We start from the raw sequence: 15,501 nt of genomic DNA on the forward strand, positions 1-15,501 counted from the left end.
GAGGGAGGCAGAAGCTGGGATTGGACACCCCCGACGGACACCCCCGACGGACACCCGCCGAATGCTCTGCTTGCGGGATGAGGGCGTGCGGGTCCCGTGGCAGGCAGCAGCACCTGGCTCTGAGCACTGCCTGCTAACACTTAGCAGGGAAAAAATCAAGTGGGGCATCCCAGCCTCTCTGGGAAGTTCACTGCCACCCTGCTCTCTGCAGCTGTTTCCCAGCAGGTCCTTCCCAAAAAACATACACCAGAGAATGTAACTACTACAGGCAGTATGCACATGCTTGGGTGTTGAAGCGCCAGTCTGGTTACAGCCGCAGCACGCAAGCAGTGATGTGCGAGTGGGATGAGTCCAGCGTACCCATGTGTTGCACCCTCTAAGTATGTGCACGCCTGGATGCACGCATGCTGGCATTGCACCGAAATCGGGAATAAACCTCTTAACACCAACGTAGCATTAAGAAGCAGGCATTCTCTTTATTACAGCACGGGATACACGGGGGATCGTTCCACCTAACGTGCATACCGTCATACAAAACTACAGCATATTTATCGGGTTACATGATCAGTATAAACCCGCCTAAATTTACACTTATCGGCTGGTGATTAACATTTCATACACTATTGGTTTGCTGTACTTAAATTAGCCTCGCTTGCTATGTAAATTAGCACGCGTGCCCCTTTCAGGTGGGGGGGCAAGTCTTTTCGGTCCTGAGTTGAGTCGGCGGTCGCGATCTCCCCTCGCCACGTTTACCTTTCACCCACTTTCTGCAGTTTGATCAAACTTCACGCTTCTCTGGCCACCGTCCGGTCTTTGGTGCCGAGATGCTCCCTTTTATCGGTCTTTTATCTAGCCTTCTTCAAGGCTGGAGCCGTTAGTTTTCCACAGTTTGCTACTTATGCAAACGCTTTCATATCTTTTAACTGCCTCCCAAATTCCTTTCCCAAGGCACAAGGCGTTAGTAGTTTTGCTAATTGGAAAATGACTGTTTCTCCTTAGCTTTAGAAACTATTTACAATTATTTACTATTTCACTAGCCAACGGCACGCGCCCACAGCGCTCCCACCAGCAGCTGCCCCCAGACACTCGGTGTTTCCAGCTGCTGGGTCCCTATGGCCTGTGTTCCCTTCTGCCGTTGCTGGCAGCCAGGCCTCTGGAGCCACCTCCCCACCGGGCACAGAGGGGGCCACACAGAAGAGGACTTGGAATCGCTCTCAAAAAGAAGGTAGGAAGGGCCGTGGTGATGAGGTGCAGGGCTCCGTCAAACAAGCAAACCACCCAGCAGTTTGCTTATGTGTGACTGGCTCCTTGATCCCCCCTTGTCTCCGTTTTCCATGCTTGTACATCCCCCTCCTCTTCCTTGACGCCTCCCTTTCTCTGCCCTTGTCTCCACCCAAACAAGGGACCTTCCCCGGGTTATTTGTTCCCCCTTGCTCCCAGGTTTGCCCCATCTGTGAACAGAGCTGGTGTTTCAGGTGCCGTTAGCTGGGTCATCTTGGCCTTCCGTGGCGTGACTGATGCGGTTTCCTGGGTACTGCTGTCCCTGCCAGATTCCTCTCCCGAAATGACCCCAACTCTTCCTTCAGTGATCTGTGAAGTGTGGCCACCTCTCACATCAGTCCCCTGTAACTACCCATGAACCTGTCTCTTCCTCATGGCACTCTAACTCCTGCCCGCTTCTCACTCTGTTTACTATCGACAGCAATTGCTCTTGTCATGCTCAGCAGTTTCCCACAGTCTGTTCAGTTAGCTAAGGCTTGCGCCAGGCCTTAATCATCAGCTTGCATGCCTTAATGCATACCCCCGAAGTTGTCTGCACATCACATAATTTTTTCCTATCGTCTTTCTAGGCTCAGTGTGCCAGTCTTCTCCATCCCACGCTCTGAGCACCCTCCTCTCTGAGCGGGCACGGTTTCAGCCCCGCTGAGTGACTCTTTCCCTTTGTGCCCTCCTGTCTGCCTGCAGCCTCATTTTGCAGGTGCCGGGCATGGAAGTCCTCGCCTTGCACAGGAGACTGAATTGGACTGAAGCACGGTTAGCTGTGAAAAACATCAACTTTATTTCAAGAACTAAGTCAGCTTCAGGACTTGTGTGCACTCGGAGGAGAGAGGGCAGGACAGAGCAGGCCTTTGGATCAGCAGGCGTTGCCGCAGAAGGAAGTGGTCGTGGTACTCTGCAGCCTGCACTGGATCCCGTTGATGCTGCTGCTCAAGCCTTTTTCCCCTCAGGACCTGCAGGAGCTCCTGCAGCAGATTAAAGAATTCCACCAGCTTCTGGCGTGGAAATGGGCAGGGTGTAAAGCTGCCCGACTGCGTTGGTATTGGCGTTGGCCTCTGAACGGGGGTTGAGGTGAAGGCTGGCTGTGGCGCTGGAGTGGCCGTGACTGCTGGGCGCAGTCCCATCTGTACCAGGATCCAGTCGTAAAAGTGCTGAGTGGAGGTGTAGACCCCGGGCTGTTTTGCTCTCGCACAGCCTGTCCCCCAGCTGGTCACTCCAACAAGCCAGAAGTAGTCAGCGTTGTTATCTTTGCACACGAGAGGCCCACCGCTGTCGCCCTGCAGCGGGGAGAGAGCATTAAGGTGGCACTGGGGGGCCACTGTCGGCGCTCCGGCTGGCTCCTTCTCTCTCACAGCACCTGCCAGAGCTGTGTTCACTGCACAGAACGGCTCTGCTCAGCTGCTGCAGCCTCCAGAGCCTTTCCTAGGAAGGGGTCGTGGGCCTGTAAGGTAGAGCTCGCTCTCCCCTAGCCGCACAGTGGTCCTGGATGTGGGGAAGAGGGGTGTTGCAGGGCTGGGACCTGGTCGTATGGGCTGCCAAGAGCGCTGGATGGGCTTTCTGGGCAGAGTCTCCGGCCTCTGGGACAAGTGGGGCACAGGCAAGGACCTGCAGATGGGGGAGGTGAGCCCCAGCAGCAGTGGGGACCCAGGGGCGGGAGGGTGACTTGCCAGGCAAAGCCCGCGCCGGGGGTCTGCTGGGGCGGTTGTGACAGGGCTGTCTGTGGTGCTGGGAGCTGACTTGTAGCACGCCCCTACCTGGCAGGTGTCGATGCCACCCTGCGGATAGCCAGCACACAAGTTGTGGCTGTGGATGGCCCCTCTGTACCACCGGCTGCTGTTACAGAGGTTGACATCAATGAGGCGGACCTTGGCCTCCTGCAGGACATCCGTTGCTCCTCCAGCTGTGACACAGAAAGGAATTCAACACCCAGGAGCTCGTTGCCAGTTCTCCTCCCCAGCCCATCTCCCCAGCGTGCCAAGCTTGCACTCAGGACGCGAGCGCTTTTTGGGAACTCACATCTTGCGGTCGTGGAGCCCCAACCACTGACGTAGCAGGCTGTCAACTGTGACACTCTCAGCGAGGCGTCGGGCACACAGGCAAGCTGTACGTAGGGGCTGCACTGGGCAGGCTGGTCCAGTTCCAGCAAAGCAATGTCATTCCTCTGCGAGATATTACTGTAGTGTTCGTGAACCAGGAGCCGCTTAATATTGCGCACTTGGACCTCAGGGCCCAGCTGGGTCAGCTGGGTGGCCCCGATCACCACGCGCCACATGGCGATGCGCCTGGAAGGCAGATGGAGAGAGGGGTCAGGGGGGACCGGAGCCGTGTGCTGCAGCAGCCCAGCAGTTCCCTGCCTTCCGCCTCACAGGGGAGAGAGGGCAGCAGCGCTACGGAGGGTGCGACTGCCCTCGCGTGCCTTAGGCGCAAGGGATGTCGGGCTGGCAGCTGCTAGGAAGCAGTGGCACGAGCCCAGCCTTCTCCTGAGCAGTCTCTCAGCTGGGCTCGGGAGTGCCCAGGCACTGGGCGTGCTGCAGGGAAACGGGATGGGAGTAGCGCGTGGTGGCGCAGGCAGGGTACCTGCCGGTGTTGTGGGGATATCCCTGGTCCCCGGTCCTCCTTACCTGGCCTTGATGAAGCAGTGGGCTGCTGTGAGGACCCACTGCGGGCTGATGAGGGACCCGCCGCAGATATGGCCCGTGCCTGCTACCCAGGGATCCTGGATGCTGACGATCCAGGGCCAGGCCCCTGGCTGGGCATCTCTGCCCCCCACGACGCGCGACATGCCGTAGTGAGCAGCCATGGGCCGGAGCCCGCAGGTCCCTCTGCAACCAGAAACTCCTTACTGTCCTGCTCGACGGCTTGCTGCTGTTGAGGCTGAAGGTCAGCCGTCTTCCCTCCCCACAAGGCGCTGCATGGACAGCAGGGCCAGGGAACCCCATGGGGCGTGCGTCCGTCCGCCCCTGTTTCTGCTTGAGCCCCACAGACGAGTTGTGCCAGCAGCCTGGCTGCTGGCACAACTCGTCTGTGAGGCTCCCACACGGGGTTGGGGAAGCTGTGGCGTGGCCACGGAGGACAAGCGGGCACCCTCCAGTGAACCCCATAAGGGTTGCCCAAGCTCCCTCCCCGAGCCTCGGGCCACTTACCCACAGCTGTCCCATGTGGCGTGCACAGGCCAGCACATGGCCAGCAGGACGAGGAGGGGGAGCAAATTCATCGCTGCCAGCAGCACGTGGCAACTGCAAGAACCGGGGGCTCGTCACCACCAGTGCAGCGGCCGACGTAGTGCCCACGTATTCACGTTGCCCACGGTGCCCTTGGCCCCGGGCTGATGTCACTCGGCCGCTGGGTCCGGGTGCTGGCCACCGTGGCCTCTGGGGGTGGGGGGGCAACGTGGGGGTTCCAAGCAGGAGGGCAGAAGCTGGGATTGGACACCCCCGACGGACACCCCCGACGGACACCCGCCGAATGCTCTGCTTGCGGGATGAGGGCGTGCGGGTCCCGTGGCAGGCAGCAGCACCTGGCTCTGAGCACTGCCTGCTAACACTTAGCAGGGAAAAAATCAAGTGGGGCATCCCAGCCTCTCTGGGAAGTTCACTGCCACCCTGCTCTCTGCAGCTGTTTCCCAGCAGGTCCTTCCCAAAAAACATACACCAGAGAATGTAACTACTACAGGCAGTATGCACATGCTTGGGTGTTGAAGCGCCAGTCTGGTTACAGCCGCAGCACGCAAGCAGTGATGTGCGAGTGGGATGAGTCCAGCGTACCCATGTGTTGCACCCTCTAAGTATGTGCACGCCTGGGTGCACGCATGCTGGCATTGCACCGAAATCGGGAATAAACCTCTTAACACCAACGTAGCATTAAGAAGCAGGCATTCTCTTTATTACAGCACGGGATACACGGGGGATCGTTCCACCTAACGTGCATACCGTCATACAAAACTACAGCATATTTATCGGGTTACATGATCAGTATAAACCCGCCTAAATTTACACTTATCGGCTGGTGATTAACATTTCATACACTATTGGTTTGCTGTACTTAAATTAGCCTCGCTTGCTATGTAAATTAGCACGCGTGCCCCTTTCAGGTGGGGGGGCAAGTCTTTTCGGTCCTGAGTTGAGTCGGCGGTCGCGATCTCCCCTCGCCACGTTTACCTTTCACCCACTTTCTGCAGTTTGATCAAACTTCACGCTTCTCTGGCCACCGTCCAGTCTTTGGTGCCGAGATGCTCCCTTTTATCGGTCTTTTATCTAGCCTTCTTCAAGGCTGGAGCCGTTAGTTTTCCACAGTTTGCTACTTATGCAAACGCTTTCATATCTTTTAACTGCCTCCCAAATTCCTTTCCCAAGGCACAAGGCGTTAGTAGTTTTGCTAATTGGAAAATGACTGTTTCTCCTTAGCTTTAGAAACTATTTACAATTATTTACTATTTCACTAGCCAACGGCACGCGCCCACAGCGCTCCCACCAGCAGCTGCCCCCAGACACTCGGTGTTTCCAGCTGCTGGGTCCCTATGGCCTGTGTTCCCTTCTGCCGTTGCTGGCAGCCAGGCCTCTGGAGCCACCTCCCCACCGGGCACAGAGGGGGCCACACAGAAGAGGACTTGGAATCGCTCTCAAAAAGAAGGTAGGAAGGGCCGTGGTGATGAGGTGCAGGGCTCCGTCAAACAAGCAAACCACCCAGCAGTTTGCTTATGTGTGACTGGCTCCTTGATCCCCCCTTGTCTCCGTTTTCCATGCTTGTACATCCCCCTCCTCTTCCTTGACGCCTCCCTTTCTCTGCCCTTGTCTCCACCCAAACAAGGGACCTTCCCCGGGTTATTTGTTCCCCCTTGCTCCCAGGTTTGCCCCATCTGTGAACAGAGCTGGTGTTTCAGGTGCCGTTAGCTGGGTCATCTTGGCCTTCCGTGGCGTGACTGATGCGGTTTCCTGGGTACTGCTGTCCCTGCCAGATTCCTCTCCCGAAATGACCCCAACTCTTCCTTCAGTGATCTGTGAAGTGTGGCCACCTCTCACATCAATCCCCCTTAACCACCTGCAAAATCTGGTGTGGGAATAGCAGGGTATCCACAGAAGACAAGTTGTCTTCTCTAAAGCCTTCTCCTGTCTGCTCTAAGCAGATACGGGGCACCACCTTCAGGTCCATTTTCAAAAAAACAAAGCAGCCTTGAGTCCAGTTTGTTTGGGGCCCCGTTCTGGTGCCTGTGAAACCATGCGACGCCTCAAGGGCCTTGAGAGCAGCTGTTCCACTTTCAGACAGAGCTGCCCTGTCATCCTAGGGACGAGGTTGCGCACTCAGCTGTGTGCCTTAGGTCTAGCCCCACGAGCAGGGACAGGAGCTGGACTCGATAATCCTTGTGGGTCCCTTTGAACTCAGGACGTTCTGTGATTCTAAGCCAGGATGGCAGCAGGAAGCTCCCGCACCTTTCACAAGCTTTGAGGCTGCCATCCTTCAAGCCACTGCTCTCCACCCTCCCGGGACCTAGCCCTGCTCAGCAAATGCAACGCACATGGCTGGCTCCTGCGTTTCTCCTGTGACTGCCCTGCACTCCAGCATGTGAGCAAGGCTCCACCGCACCCCTGTGGAAGGCAGACTGATACGAGGAGGCTGATACAGGATTTACCAAAGCCATAGGGAATGGTACGTGGGGCTGAGAGCAGGAGCATCCTTCTCTGTCTGGAGCTTAAAATGGCATGTCCACAGCCATGCATGCCAGGTGCCACAACTGCCCTTGTCAGTGTTGTCCCAGAACAGCACTGTAACTCACAGACAGCAAGGACACGAAGCCTGCCAGGGGGTGTTGCTGTGCCTGACAGAGCCAGCGTGGACTGTCCTGCACCTGCCTTTCACTGTGCTTTCGGCAGGACGGTTGACACTGCTTGGGTATGCCTGGCTTCTTTGGCTTGCACATCACTGCTTGCGTGCTGCGGCTGTAACCAGACTGGCGCTTCAACACCCAAGCATGTGCATACTGCCTGTAGTAGTTACATTCTCTGGTGTATGTTTTTTGGGAAGGACCTGCTGGGAAACAGCTGCAGAGAGCAGGGTGGCAGTGAACTTCCCAGAGAGGCTGGGATGCCCCACTTGATTTTTTCCCTGCTAAGTGTTAGCAGGCAGTGCTCAGAGCCAGGTGCTGCTGCCTGCCACGGGACCCGCACGCCCTCATCCCGCAAGCAGAGCATTCGGCGGGTGTCCGTCGGGGGTGTCCGTCGGGGGTGTCCAATCCCAGCTTCTGCCCCCCCTCCTGCTTGGAACCCCCCACGTTGCCCCCCACCCCGAGAGGCCACCGTGGCCAGCACCCGGAACCAGCGGCTCTGTGACATCAGCCCGGGGCCAAGGGCACCGTGGGCAACGTGAATACGTGGGCACTACGTCGGCCGCTGCACTGGTGGTGACGAGCCCCCGGTTCTTGCAGTTGCCACGTGCTGCTGGCAGCGATGAATTTGCTCCCCCTCCTCGTCCTGCTGGCCATGTGCTGGCCTGTGCACGCCACATGGGACAGCTGTGGGTAAGTGGCCCGAGGCTCGGGGAGGGAGCTTGGGCAACCCTTATGGGGTTCACTGGAGGGTGCCCGCTTGTCCTCCGTGGCCACGCCACAGCTTCCCCAACCCCGTGTGGGAGCCTCAGTTCCCTGCCAGCAGCCAGGCTGCTGGCACAACTCGTCTGTGGGGCCCAAGCAGAAACAGGGGCGGACGGACGCACGCCCCATGGGGTTCCCTGGCCCTGCTGTCCATGCAGCGCCTTGTGGGGAGGGAAGACGGCTGACCTTCAGCCTCAACAGCAGCAAGCCGTCGAGCAGGACAGTAAGGAGTTTCTGGTTGCAGAGGGACCTGCGGGCTCCGGCCCATGGCTGCTCACTACGGCATGTCGCGCGTCGTGGGGGGCAGAGATGCCCAGCCAGGGGCCTGGCCCTGGATCGTCAGCATCCAGGATCCCTGGGTAGCAGGCACGGGCCATATCTGCGGCGGGTCCCTCATCAGCCCGCAGTGGGTCCTCACAGCAGCCCACTGCTTCATCAAGGCCAGGTAAGGAGGACCGGGGACCAGGGATATCCCCACAACACCGGCAGGTACCCTGCCTGCGCCACCACGCGCTACTCCCATCCCGTTTCCCTGCAGCACGCCCAGTGCCTGGGCACTCCCGAGCCCAGCTGAGAGACTGCTCAGGAGAAGGCTGGGCTCGTGCCACTGCTTCCTAGCAGCTGCCAGCCCGACATCCCTTGCGCCTAAGGCACGCGAGGGCAGTCGCACCCTCCGTAGCGCTGCTGCCCTCTCTCCCCTGTGAGGCGGAAGGCAGGGAACTGCTGGGCTGCTGCAGCACACGGCTCCGCTCCCCCTGACCCCTCTCTCCATCTGCCTTCCAGGCGCATCGCCATGTGGCGCGTGGTGATCGGGGCCACCCAGCTGACCCAGCTGGGCCCTGAGGTCCAAGTGCGCAATATTAAGCGGCTCCTGGTTCACGAACACTACAGTAATATCTCGCAGAGGAATGACATTGCTTTGCTGGAACTGGACCAGCCTGCCCAGTGCAGCCCCTACGTACAGCTTGCCTGTGTGCCCGACGCCTCGCTGAGAGTGTCACAGTTGACAGCCTGCTACGTCAGCGGTTGGGGCTCCACGACCGCAAGATGTGAGTTCCCAAAAAGCGCTCGCGTCCTGAGTGCAAGCTTGGCACGCTGGGGAGATGGGCTGGGGAGGAGAACTGGCAACGAGCTCCTGGGTGTTGAATTCCTTTCTGTGTCACAGCTGGAGGAGCAACGGATGTCCTGCAGGAGGCCAAGGTCCGCCTCATTGATGTCAACCTCTGTAACAGCAGCCGGTGGTACAGAGGGGCCATCCACAGCCACAACTTGTGTGCTGGCTATCCGCAGGGTGGCATCGACACCTGCCAGGTAGGGGCGTGCTACAAGTCAGCTCCCAGCACCACAGACAGCCCTGTCACAACCGCCCCAGCAGACCCCCGGCGCGGGCTTTGCCTGGCAAGTCACCCTCCCGCCCCTGGGTCCCCACTGCTGCTGGGGCTCACCTCCCCCATCTGCAGGTCCTTGCCTGTGCCCCACTTGTCCCAGAGGCCGGAGACTCTGCCCAGAAAGCCCATCCAGCGCTCTTGGCAGCCCATACGACCAGGTCCCAGCCCTGCAACACCCCTCTTCCCCACATCCAGGACCACTGTGCGGCTAGGAGAGAGCGAGCTCTACCTTACAGGCCCACGACCCCTTCCTAGGAAAGGCTCTGGAGGCTGCAGCAGCTGAGCAGAGCCGTTCTGTGCAGTGAACACAGCTCTGGCAGGTGCTGTGAGAGAGAAGGAGCCAGCCGGAGCGCCGACAGTGGCCCCCCAGTGCCACCTTAATGCTCTCTCCCCGCTGCAGGGCGACAGCGGTGGGCCTCTCGTGTGCAAAGATAACAACGCTGACTACTTCTGGCTTGTTGGAGTGACCAGCTGGGGGACAGGCTGTGCGAGAGCAAAACAGCCCGGGGTCTACACCTCCACTCAGCACTTTTACGACTGGATCCTGGTACAGATGGGACTGCGCCCAGCAGTCACGGCCACTCCAGCGCCACAGCCAGCCTTCACCTCAACCCCCGTTCAGAGGCCAACGCCAATACCAACGCAGTCGGGCAGCTTTACACCCTGCCCATTTCCACGCCAGAAGCTGGTGGAATTCTTTAATCTGCTGCAGGAGCTCCTGCAGGTCCTGAGGGGAAAAAAGGCTTGAGCAGCAGCATCAACGGGATCCAGTGCAGGCTGCAGAGTACCACGACCACTTCCTTCTGCGGCAACGCCTGCTGATCCAAAGGCCTGCTCTGTCCTGCCCTCTCTCCTCCGAGTGCACACAAGTCCTGAAGCTGACTTAGTTCTTGAAATAAAGTTGATGTTTTTCACAGCTAACCGTGCTTCAGTCCAATTCAGTCTCCTGTGCAAGGCGAGGACTTCCATGCCCGGCACCTGCAAAATGAGGCTGCAGGCAGACAGGAGGGCACAAAGGGAAAGAGTCACTCAGCGGGGCTGAAACCGTGCCCGCTCAGAGAGGAGGGTGCTCAGAGCGTGGGATGGAGAAGACTGGCACACTGAGCCTAGAAAGACGATAGGAAAAAATTATGTGATGTGCAGACAACTTCGGGGGTATGCATTAAGGCATGCAAGCTGATGATTAAGGCCTGGCGCAAGCCTTAGCTAACTGAACAGACTGTGGGAAACTGCTGAGCATGACAAGAGCAATTGCTGTCGATAGTAAACAGAGTGAGAAGCGGGCAGGAGTTAGAGTGCCATGAGGAAGAGACAGGTTCATGGGTAGTTACAGGGGACTGATGTGAGAGGTGGCCACACTTCACAGATCACTGAAGGAAGAGTTGGGGTCATTTCGGGAGAGGAATCTGGCAGGGACAGCAGTACCCAGGAAACCGCATCAGTCACGCCACGGAAGGCCAAGATGACCCAGCTAACGGCACCTGAAACACCAGCTCTGTTCACAGATGGGGCAAACCTGGGAGCAAGGGGGAACAAATAACCCGGGGAAGGTCCCTTGTTTGGGTGGAGACAAGGGCAGAGAAAGGGAGGCGTCAAGGAAGAGGAGGGGGATGTACAAGCATGGAAAACGGAGACAAGGGGGGATCAAGGAGCCAGTCACACATAAGCAAACTGCTGGGTGGTTTGCTTGTTTGACGGAGCCCTGCACCTCATCACCACGGCCCTTCCTACCTTCTTTTTGAGAGCGATTCCAAGTCCTCTTCTGTGTGGCCCCCTCTGTGCCCGGTGGGGAGGTGGCTCCAGAGGCCTGGCTGCCAGCAACGGCAGAAGGGAACACAGGCCATAGGGACCCAGCAGCTGGAAACACCGAGTGTCTGGGGGCAGCTGCTGGTGGGAGCGCTGTGGGCGCGTGCCGTTGGCTAGTGAAATAGTAAATAATTGTAAATAGTTTCTAAAGCTAAGGAGAAACAGTCATTTTCCAATTAGCAAAACTACTAACGCCTTGTGCCTTGGGAAAGGAATTTGGGAGGCAGTTAAAAGATATGAAAGCGTTTGCATAAGTAGCAAACTGTGGAAAACTAACGGCTCCAGCCTTGAAGAAGGCTAGATAAAAGACCGATAAAAGGGAGCATCTCGGCACCAAAGACCGGACGGTGGCCAGAGAAGCGTGAAGTTTGATCAAACTGCAGAAAGTGGGTGAAAGGTAAACGTGGCGAGGGGAGATCGCGACCGCCGACTCAACTCAGGACCGAAAAGACTTGCCCCCCACCTGAAAGGGGCACGCGTGCTAATTTACATAGCAAGCGAGGCTAATTTAAGTACAGCAAACCAATAGTGTATGAAATGTTAATCACCAGCCGATAAGTGTAAATTTAGGCGGGTTTATACTGATCATGTAACCCGATAAATATGCTGTAGTTTTGTATGACGGTATGCACGTTAGGTGGAACGATCCCCCGTGTATCCCGTGCTGTAATAAAGAGAATGCCTGCTTCTTAATGCTACGTTGGTGTTAAGAGGTTTATTCCCGATTTCGGTGCAATGCCAGCATGCGTGCACCCAGGCGTGCACATACTTAGAGGGTGCAACACATGGGTACGCTGGACTCATCCCACTCGCACATCACTGCTTGCGTGCTGCGGCTGTAACCAGACTGGCGCTTCAACACCCAAGCATGTGCATACTGCCTGTAGTAGTTACATTCTCTGGTGTATGTTTTTTGGGAAGGACCTGCTGGGAAACAGCTGCAGAGAGCAGGGTGGCAGTGAACTTCCCAGAGAGGCTGGGATGCCCCACTTGATTTTTTCCCTGCTAAGTGTTAGCAGGCAGTGCTCAGAGCCAGGTGCTGCTGCCTGCCACGGGACCCGCACGCCCTCATCCCGCAAGCAGAGCATTCGGCGGGTGTCCGTCGGGGGTGTCCGTCGGGGGTGTCCAATCCCAGCTTCTGCCCCCCTCCTGCTTGGAACCCCCACGTTGCCCCCCCACCCCGAGAGGCCACCGTGGCCAGCACCCGGAACCAGCGGCTCTGTGACATCAGCCCGGGGCCAAGGGCACCGTGGGCAACGTGAATACGTGGGCACTACGTCGGCCGCTGCACTGGTGGTGACGAGCCCCCGGTTCTTGCAGTTGCCACGTGCTGCTGGCAGCGATGAATTTGCTCCCCCTCCTCGTCCTGCTGGCCATGTGCTGGCCTGTGCACGCCACATGGGACAGCTGTGGGTAAGTGGCCCGAGGCTCGGGGAGGGAGCTTGGGCAACCCTTATGGGGTTCACTGGAGGGTGCCCGCTTGTCCTCCGTGGCCACGCCACAGCTTCCCCAACCCCGTGTGGGAGCCTCAGTTCCCTGCCAGCAGCCAGGCTGCTGGCACAACTCGTCTGTGGGGCTCAAGCAGAAACAGGGGCGGACGGACGCACGCCCCATGGGGTTCCCTGGCCCTGCTGTCCATGCAGCGCCTTGTGGGGAGGGAAGACGGCTGACCTTCAGCCTCAACAGCAGCAAGCCGTCGAGCAGGACAGTAAGGAGTTTCTGGTTGCAGAGGGACCTGCGGGCTCCGGCCCATGGCTGCTCACTACGGCATGTCGCGCGTCGTGGGGGGCAGAGATGCCCAGCCAGGGGCCTGGCCCTGGATCGTCAGCATCCAGGATCCCTGGGTAGCAGGCACGGGCCATATCTGCGGCGGGTCCCTCATCAGCCCGCAGTGGGTCCTCACAGCAGCCCACTGCTTCATCAAGGCCAGGTAAGGAGGACCGGGGACCAGGGATATCCCCACAACACCGGCAGGTACCCTGCCTGCGCCACCACGCGCTACTCCCATCCCGTTTCCCTGCAGCACGCCCAGTGCCTGGGCACTCCCGAGCCCAGCTGAGAGACTGCTCAGGAGAAGGCTGGGCTCGTGCCACTGCTTCCTAGCAGCTGCCAGCCCGACATCCCTTGCGCCTAAGGCACGCGAGGGCAGTCGCACCCTCCGTAGCGCTGCTGCCCTCTCTCCCCTGTGAGGCGGAAGGCAGGGAACTGCTGGGCTGCTGCAGCACACGGCTCCGCTCCCCCTGACCCCTCTCTCCATCTGCCTTCCAGGCGCATCGCCATGTGGCGCGTGGTGATCGGGGCCACCCAGCTGACCCAGCTGGGCCCTGAGGTCCAAGTGCGCAATATTAAGCGGCTCCTGGTTCACGAACACTACAGTAATATCTCGCAGAGGAATGACATTGCTTTGCTGGAACTGGACCAGCCTGCCCAGTGCAGCCCCTACGTACAGCTTGCCTGTGTGCCCGACGCCTCGCTGAGAGTGTCACAGTTGACAGCCTGCTACGTCAGTGGTTGGGGCTCCACGACCGCAAGATGTGAGTTCCCAAAAAGCGCTCGCGTCCTGAGTGCAAGCTTGGCACGCTGGGGAGATGGGCTGGGGAGGAGAACTGGCAACGAGCTCCTGGGTGTTGAATTCCTTTCTGTGTCACAGCTGGAGGAGCAACGGATGTCCTGCAGGAGGCCAAGGTCCGCCTCATTGATGTCAACCTCTGTAACAGCAGCCGGTGGTACAGAGGGGCCATCCACAGCCACAACTTGTGTGCTGGCTATCCGCAGGGTGGCATCGACACCTGCCAGGTAGGGGCGTGCTACAAGTCAGCTCCCAGCACCACAGACAGCCCTGTCACAACCGCCCCAGCAGACCCCCGGCGCGGGCTTTGCCTGGCAAGTCACCCTCCCGCCCCTGGGTCCCCACTGCTGCTGGGGCTCACCTCCCCCATCTGCAGGTCCTTGCCTGTGCCCCACTTGTCCCAGAGGCCGGAGACTCTGCCCAGAAAGCCCATCCAGCGCTCTTGGCAGCCCATACGACCAGGTCCCAGCCCTGCAACACCCCTCTTCCCCACATCCAGGACCACTGTGCGGCTAGGAGAGAGCGAGCTCTACCTTACAGGCCCACGACCCCTTCCTAGGAAAGGCTCTGGAGGCTGCAGCAGCTGAGCAGAGCCGTTCTGTGCAGTGAACACAGCTCTGGCAGGTGCTGTGAGAGAGAAGGAGCCAGCCGGAGCGCCGACAGTGGCCCCCCAGTGCCACCTTAATGCTCTCTCCCCGCTGCAGGGCGACAGCGGTGGGCCTCTCGTGTGCAAAGATAACAACGCTGACTACTTCTGGCTTGTTGGAGTGACCAGCTGGGGGACAGGCTGTGCGAGAGCAAAACAGCCCGGGGTCTACACCTCCACTCAGCACTTTTACGACTGGATCCTGGTACAGATGGGACTGCGCCCAGCAGTCACGGCCACTCCAGCGCCACAGCCAGCCTTCACCTCAACCCCCGTTCAGAGGCCAACGCCAATACCAACGCAGTCGGGCAGCTTTACACCCTGCCCATTTCCACGCCAGAAGCTGGTGGAATTCTTTAATCTGCTGCAGGAGCTCCTGCAGGTCCTGAGGGGAAAAAAGGCTTGAGCAGCAGCATCAACGGGATCCAGTGCAGGCTGCAGAGTACCACGACCACTTCCTTCTGCGGCAACGCCTGCTGATCCAAAGGCCTGCTCTGTCCTGCCCTCTCTCCTCCGAGTGCACACAAGTCCTGAAGCTGACTTAGTTCTTGAAATAAAGTTGATGTTTTTCACAGCTAACCGTGCTTCAGTCCAATTCAGTCTCCTGTGCAAGGCGAGGACTTCCATGCCCGGCACCTGCAAAATGAGGCTGCAGGCAGACAGGAGGGCACAAAGGGAAAGAGTCACTCAGCGGGGCTGAAACCGTGCCCGCTCAGAGAGGAGGGTGCTCAGAGCGTGGGATGGAGAAGACTGGCACACTGAGCCTAGAAAGACGATAGGAAAAAATTATGTGATGTGCAGACAACTTCGGGGGTATGCATTAAGGCATGCAAGCTGATGATTAAGGCCTGGCGCAAGCCTTAGCTAACTGAACAGACTGTGGGAAACTGCTGAGCATGACAAGAGCAATTGCTGTCGATAGTAAACAGAGTGAGAAGCGGGCAGGAGTTAGAGTGCCATGAGGAAGAGACAGGTTCATGGGTAGTTACAGGGGACTGATGTGAGAGGTGGCCACACTTCACAGATCACTGAAGGAAGAGTTGGGGTCATTTCGGGAGAGGAATCTGGCAGGGACAGCAGTACCCAGGAAACCGCATCAGTCACGCCACGGAAGGCCAAGATGACCCAGCTAACGGCACCTGAAACACCAGCTCTGTTCACAGATGGGGCAAACCTGGGAGCAAGGGGGAACAAATAACCCGGGGAAGGTCCCTTGTTTGGGTGGAGACAA

The 15,501-nt window shown here is 58.4% G+C and overlaps 3 protein-coding genes across 3 annotated transcripts; 2 read left to right on the plus strand and 1 right to left on the minus strand.

The window, feature by feature from the left end:
• Positions 1 to 2,221: 2,221 nt before the first annotated feature.
• On the minus strand, positions 2,222 to 3,586 carry LOC148054453 (acrosin-like). The gene is made up of 2 exons (XM_087767464.1): positions 3,295 to 3,586; positions 2,222 to 3,178 (listed from the first exon to the last, which is right to left on the minus strand). The coding sequence occupies exons 1-2, from the start codon at positions 3,548 to 3,550 to the stop codon at positions 2,673 to 2,675; spliced, it is 762 nt and encodes a 253-aa protein (XP_087623590.1). The 5' UTR covers positions 3,551 to 3,586; the 3' UTR covers positions 2,222 to 2,672.
• A 4,541-nt stretch (positions 3,587 to 8,127) lies between these two features.
• Positions 8,128 to 9,951, plus strand: LOC148054454 (acrosin-like). Its single transcript, XM_087764013.1, has 5 exons — positions 8,128 to 8,306; positions 8,645 to 8,910; positions 9,027 to 9,172; positions 9,650 to 9,659; positions 9,803 to 9,951. The coding sequence occupies exons 1-5, from the start codon at positions 8,128 to 8,130 to the stop codon at positions 9,949 to 9,951; spliced, it is 750 nt and encodes a 249-aa protein (XP_087620139.1).
• A 2,855-nt stretch (positions 9,952 to 12,806) lies between these two features.
• Positions 12,807 to 14,630, plus strand: LOC148054455 (acrosin-like). Its single transcript, XM_087764014.1, has 5 exons — positions 12,807 to 12,985; positions 13,324 to 13,589; positions 13,706 to 13,851; positions 14,329 to 14,338; positions 14,482 to 14,630. Exons 1-5 carry the CDS (start codon positions 12,807 to 12,809, stop codon positions 14,628 to 14,630), a joined length of 750 nt encoding a protein of 249 aa, XP_087620140.1.
• Positions 14,631 to 15,501: the final 871 nt, after the last annotated feature.

This window comes from Nipponia nippon, unplaced genomic scaffold, assembly GCF_047370975.1.
Source record: "Nipponia nippon isolate SJK-2023a ecotype South Korea unplaced genomic scaffold, ASM4737097v1 scaffold_3, whole genome shotgun sequence".
Taxonomy (NCBI): Eukaryota; Metazoa; Chordata; class Aves; order Pelecaniformes; family Threskiornithidae; genus Nipponia; species Nipponia nippon.

What these genes read in the sequence shown, in the direction of transcription:
- LOC148054453 (XM_087767464.1), bottom strand. Translation starts at nt 3,550, where the DNA reads ATGTGGCGCGTGGTGATCGGGGCCACCCAGCTGACCCAGCTGGGCCCT. An exon ending in GGGCTCCACGACCGCAAGAT is followed by an intron (nt 3,179 to 3,294) that starts GTGAGTTCCCAA and finishes TCTGTGTCACAG; the next exon opens with CTGGAGGAGCAACGGATGTC.
- LOC148054454 (XM_087764013.1), top strand. Translation starts at nt 8,128, where the DNA reads ATGGCTGCTCACTACGGCATGTCGCGCGTCGTGGGGGGCAGAGATGCC. An exon ending in CACTGCTTCATCAAGGCCAG is followed by an intron (nt 8,307 to 8,644) that starts GTAAGGAGGACC and finishes TCTGCCTTCCAG; the next exon opens with GCGCATCGCCATGTGGCGCG. An exon ending in GGGCTCCACGACCGCAAGAT is followed by an intron (nt 8,911 to 9,026) that starts GTGAGTTCCCAA and finishes TCTGTGTCACAG; the next exon opens with CTGGAGGAGCAACGGATGTC.
- LOC148054455 (XM_087764014.1), top strand. Translation starts at nt 12,807, where the DNA reads ATGGCTGCTCACTACGGCATGTCGCGCGTCGTGGGGGGCAGAGATGCC. An exon ending in CACTGCTTCATCAAGGCCAG is followed by an intron (nt 12,986 to 13,323) that starts GTAAGGAGGACC and finishes TCTGCCTTCCAG; the next exon opens with GCGCATCGCCATGTGGCGCG. An exon ending in GGGCTCCACGACCGCAAGAT is followed by an intron (nt 13,590 to 13,705) that starts GTGAGTTCCCAA and finishes TCTGTGTCACAG; the next exon opens with CTGGAGGAGCAACGGATGTC.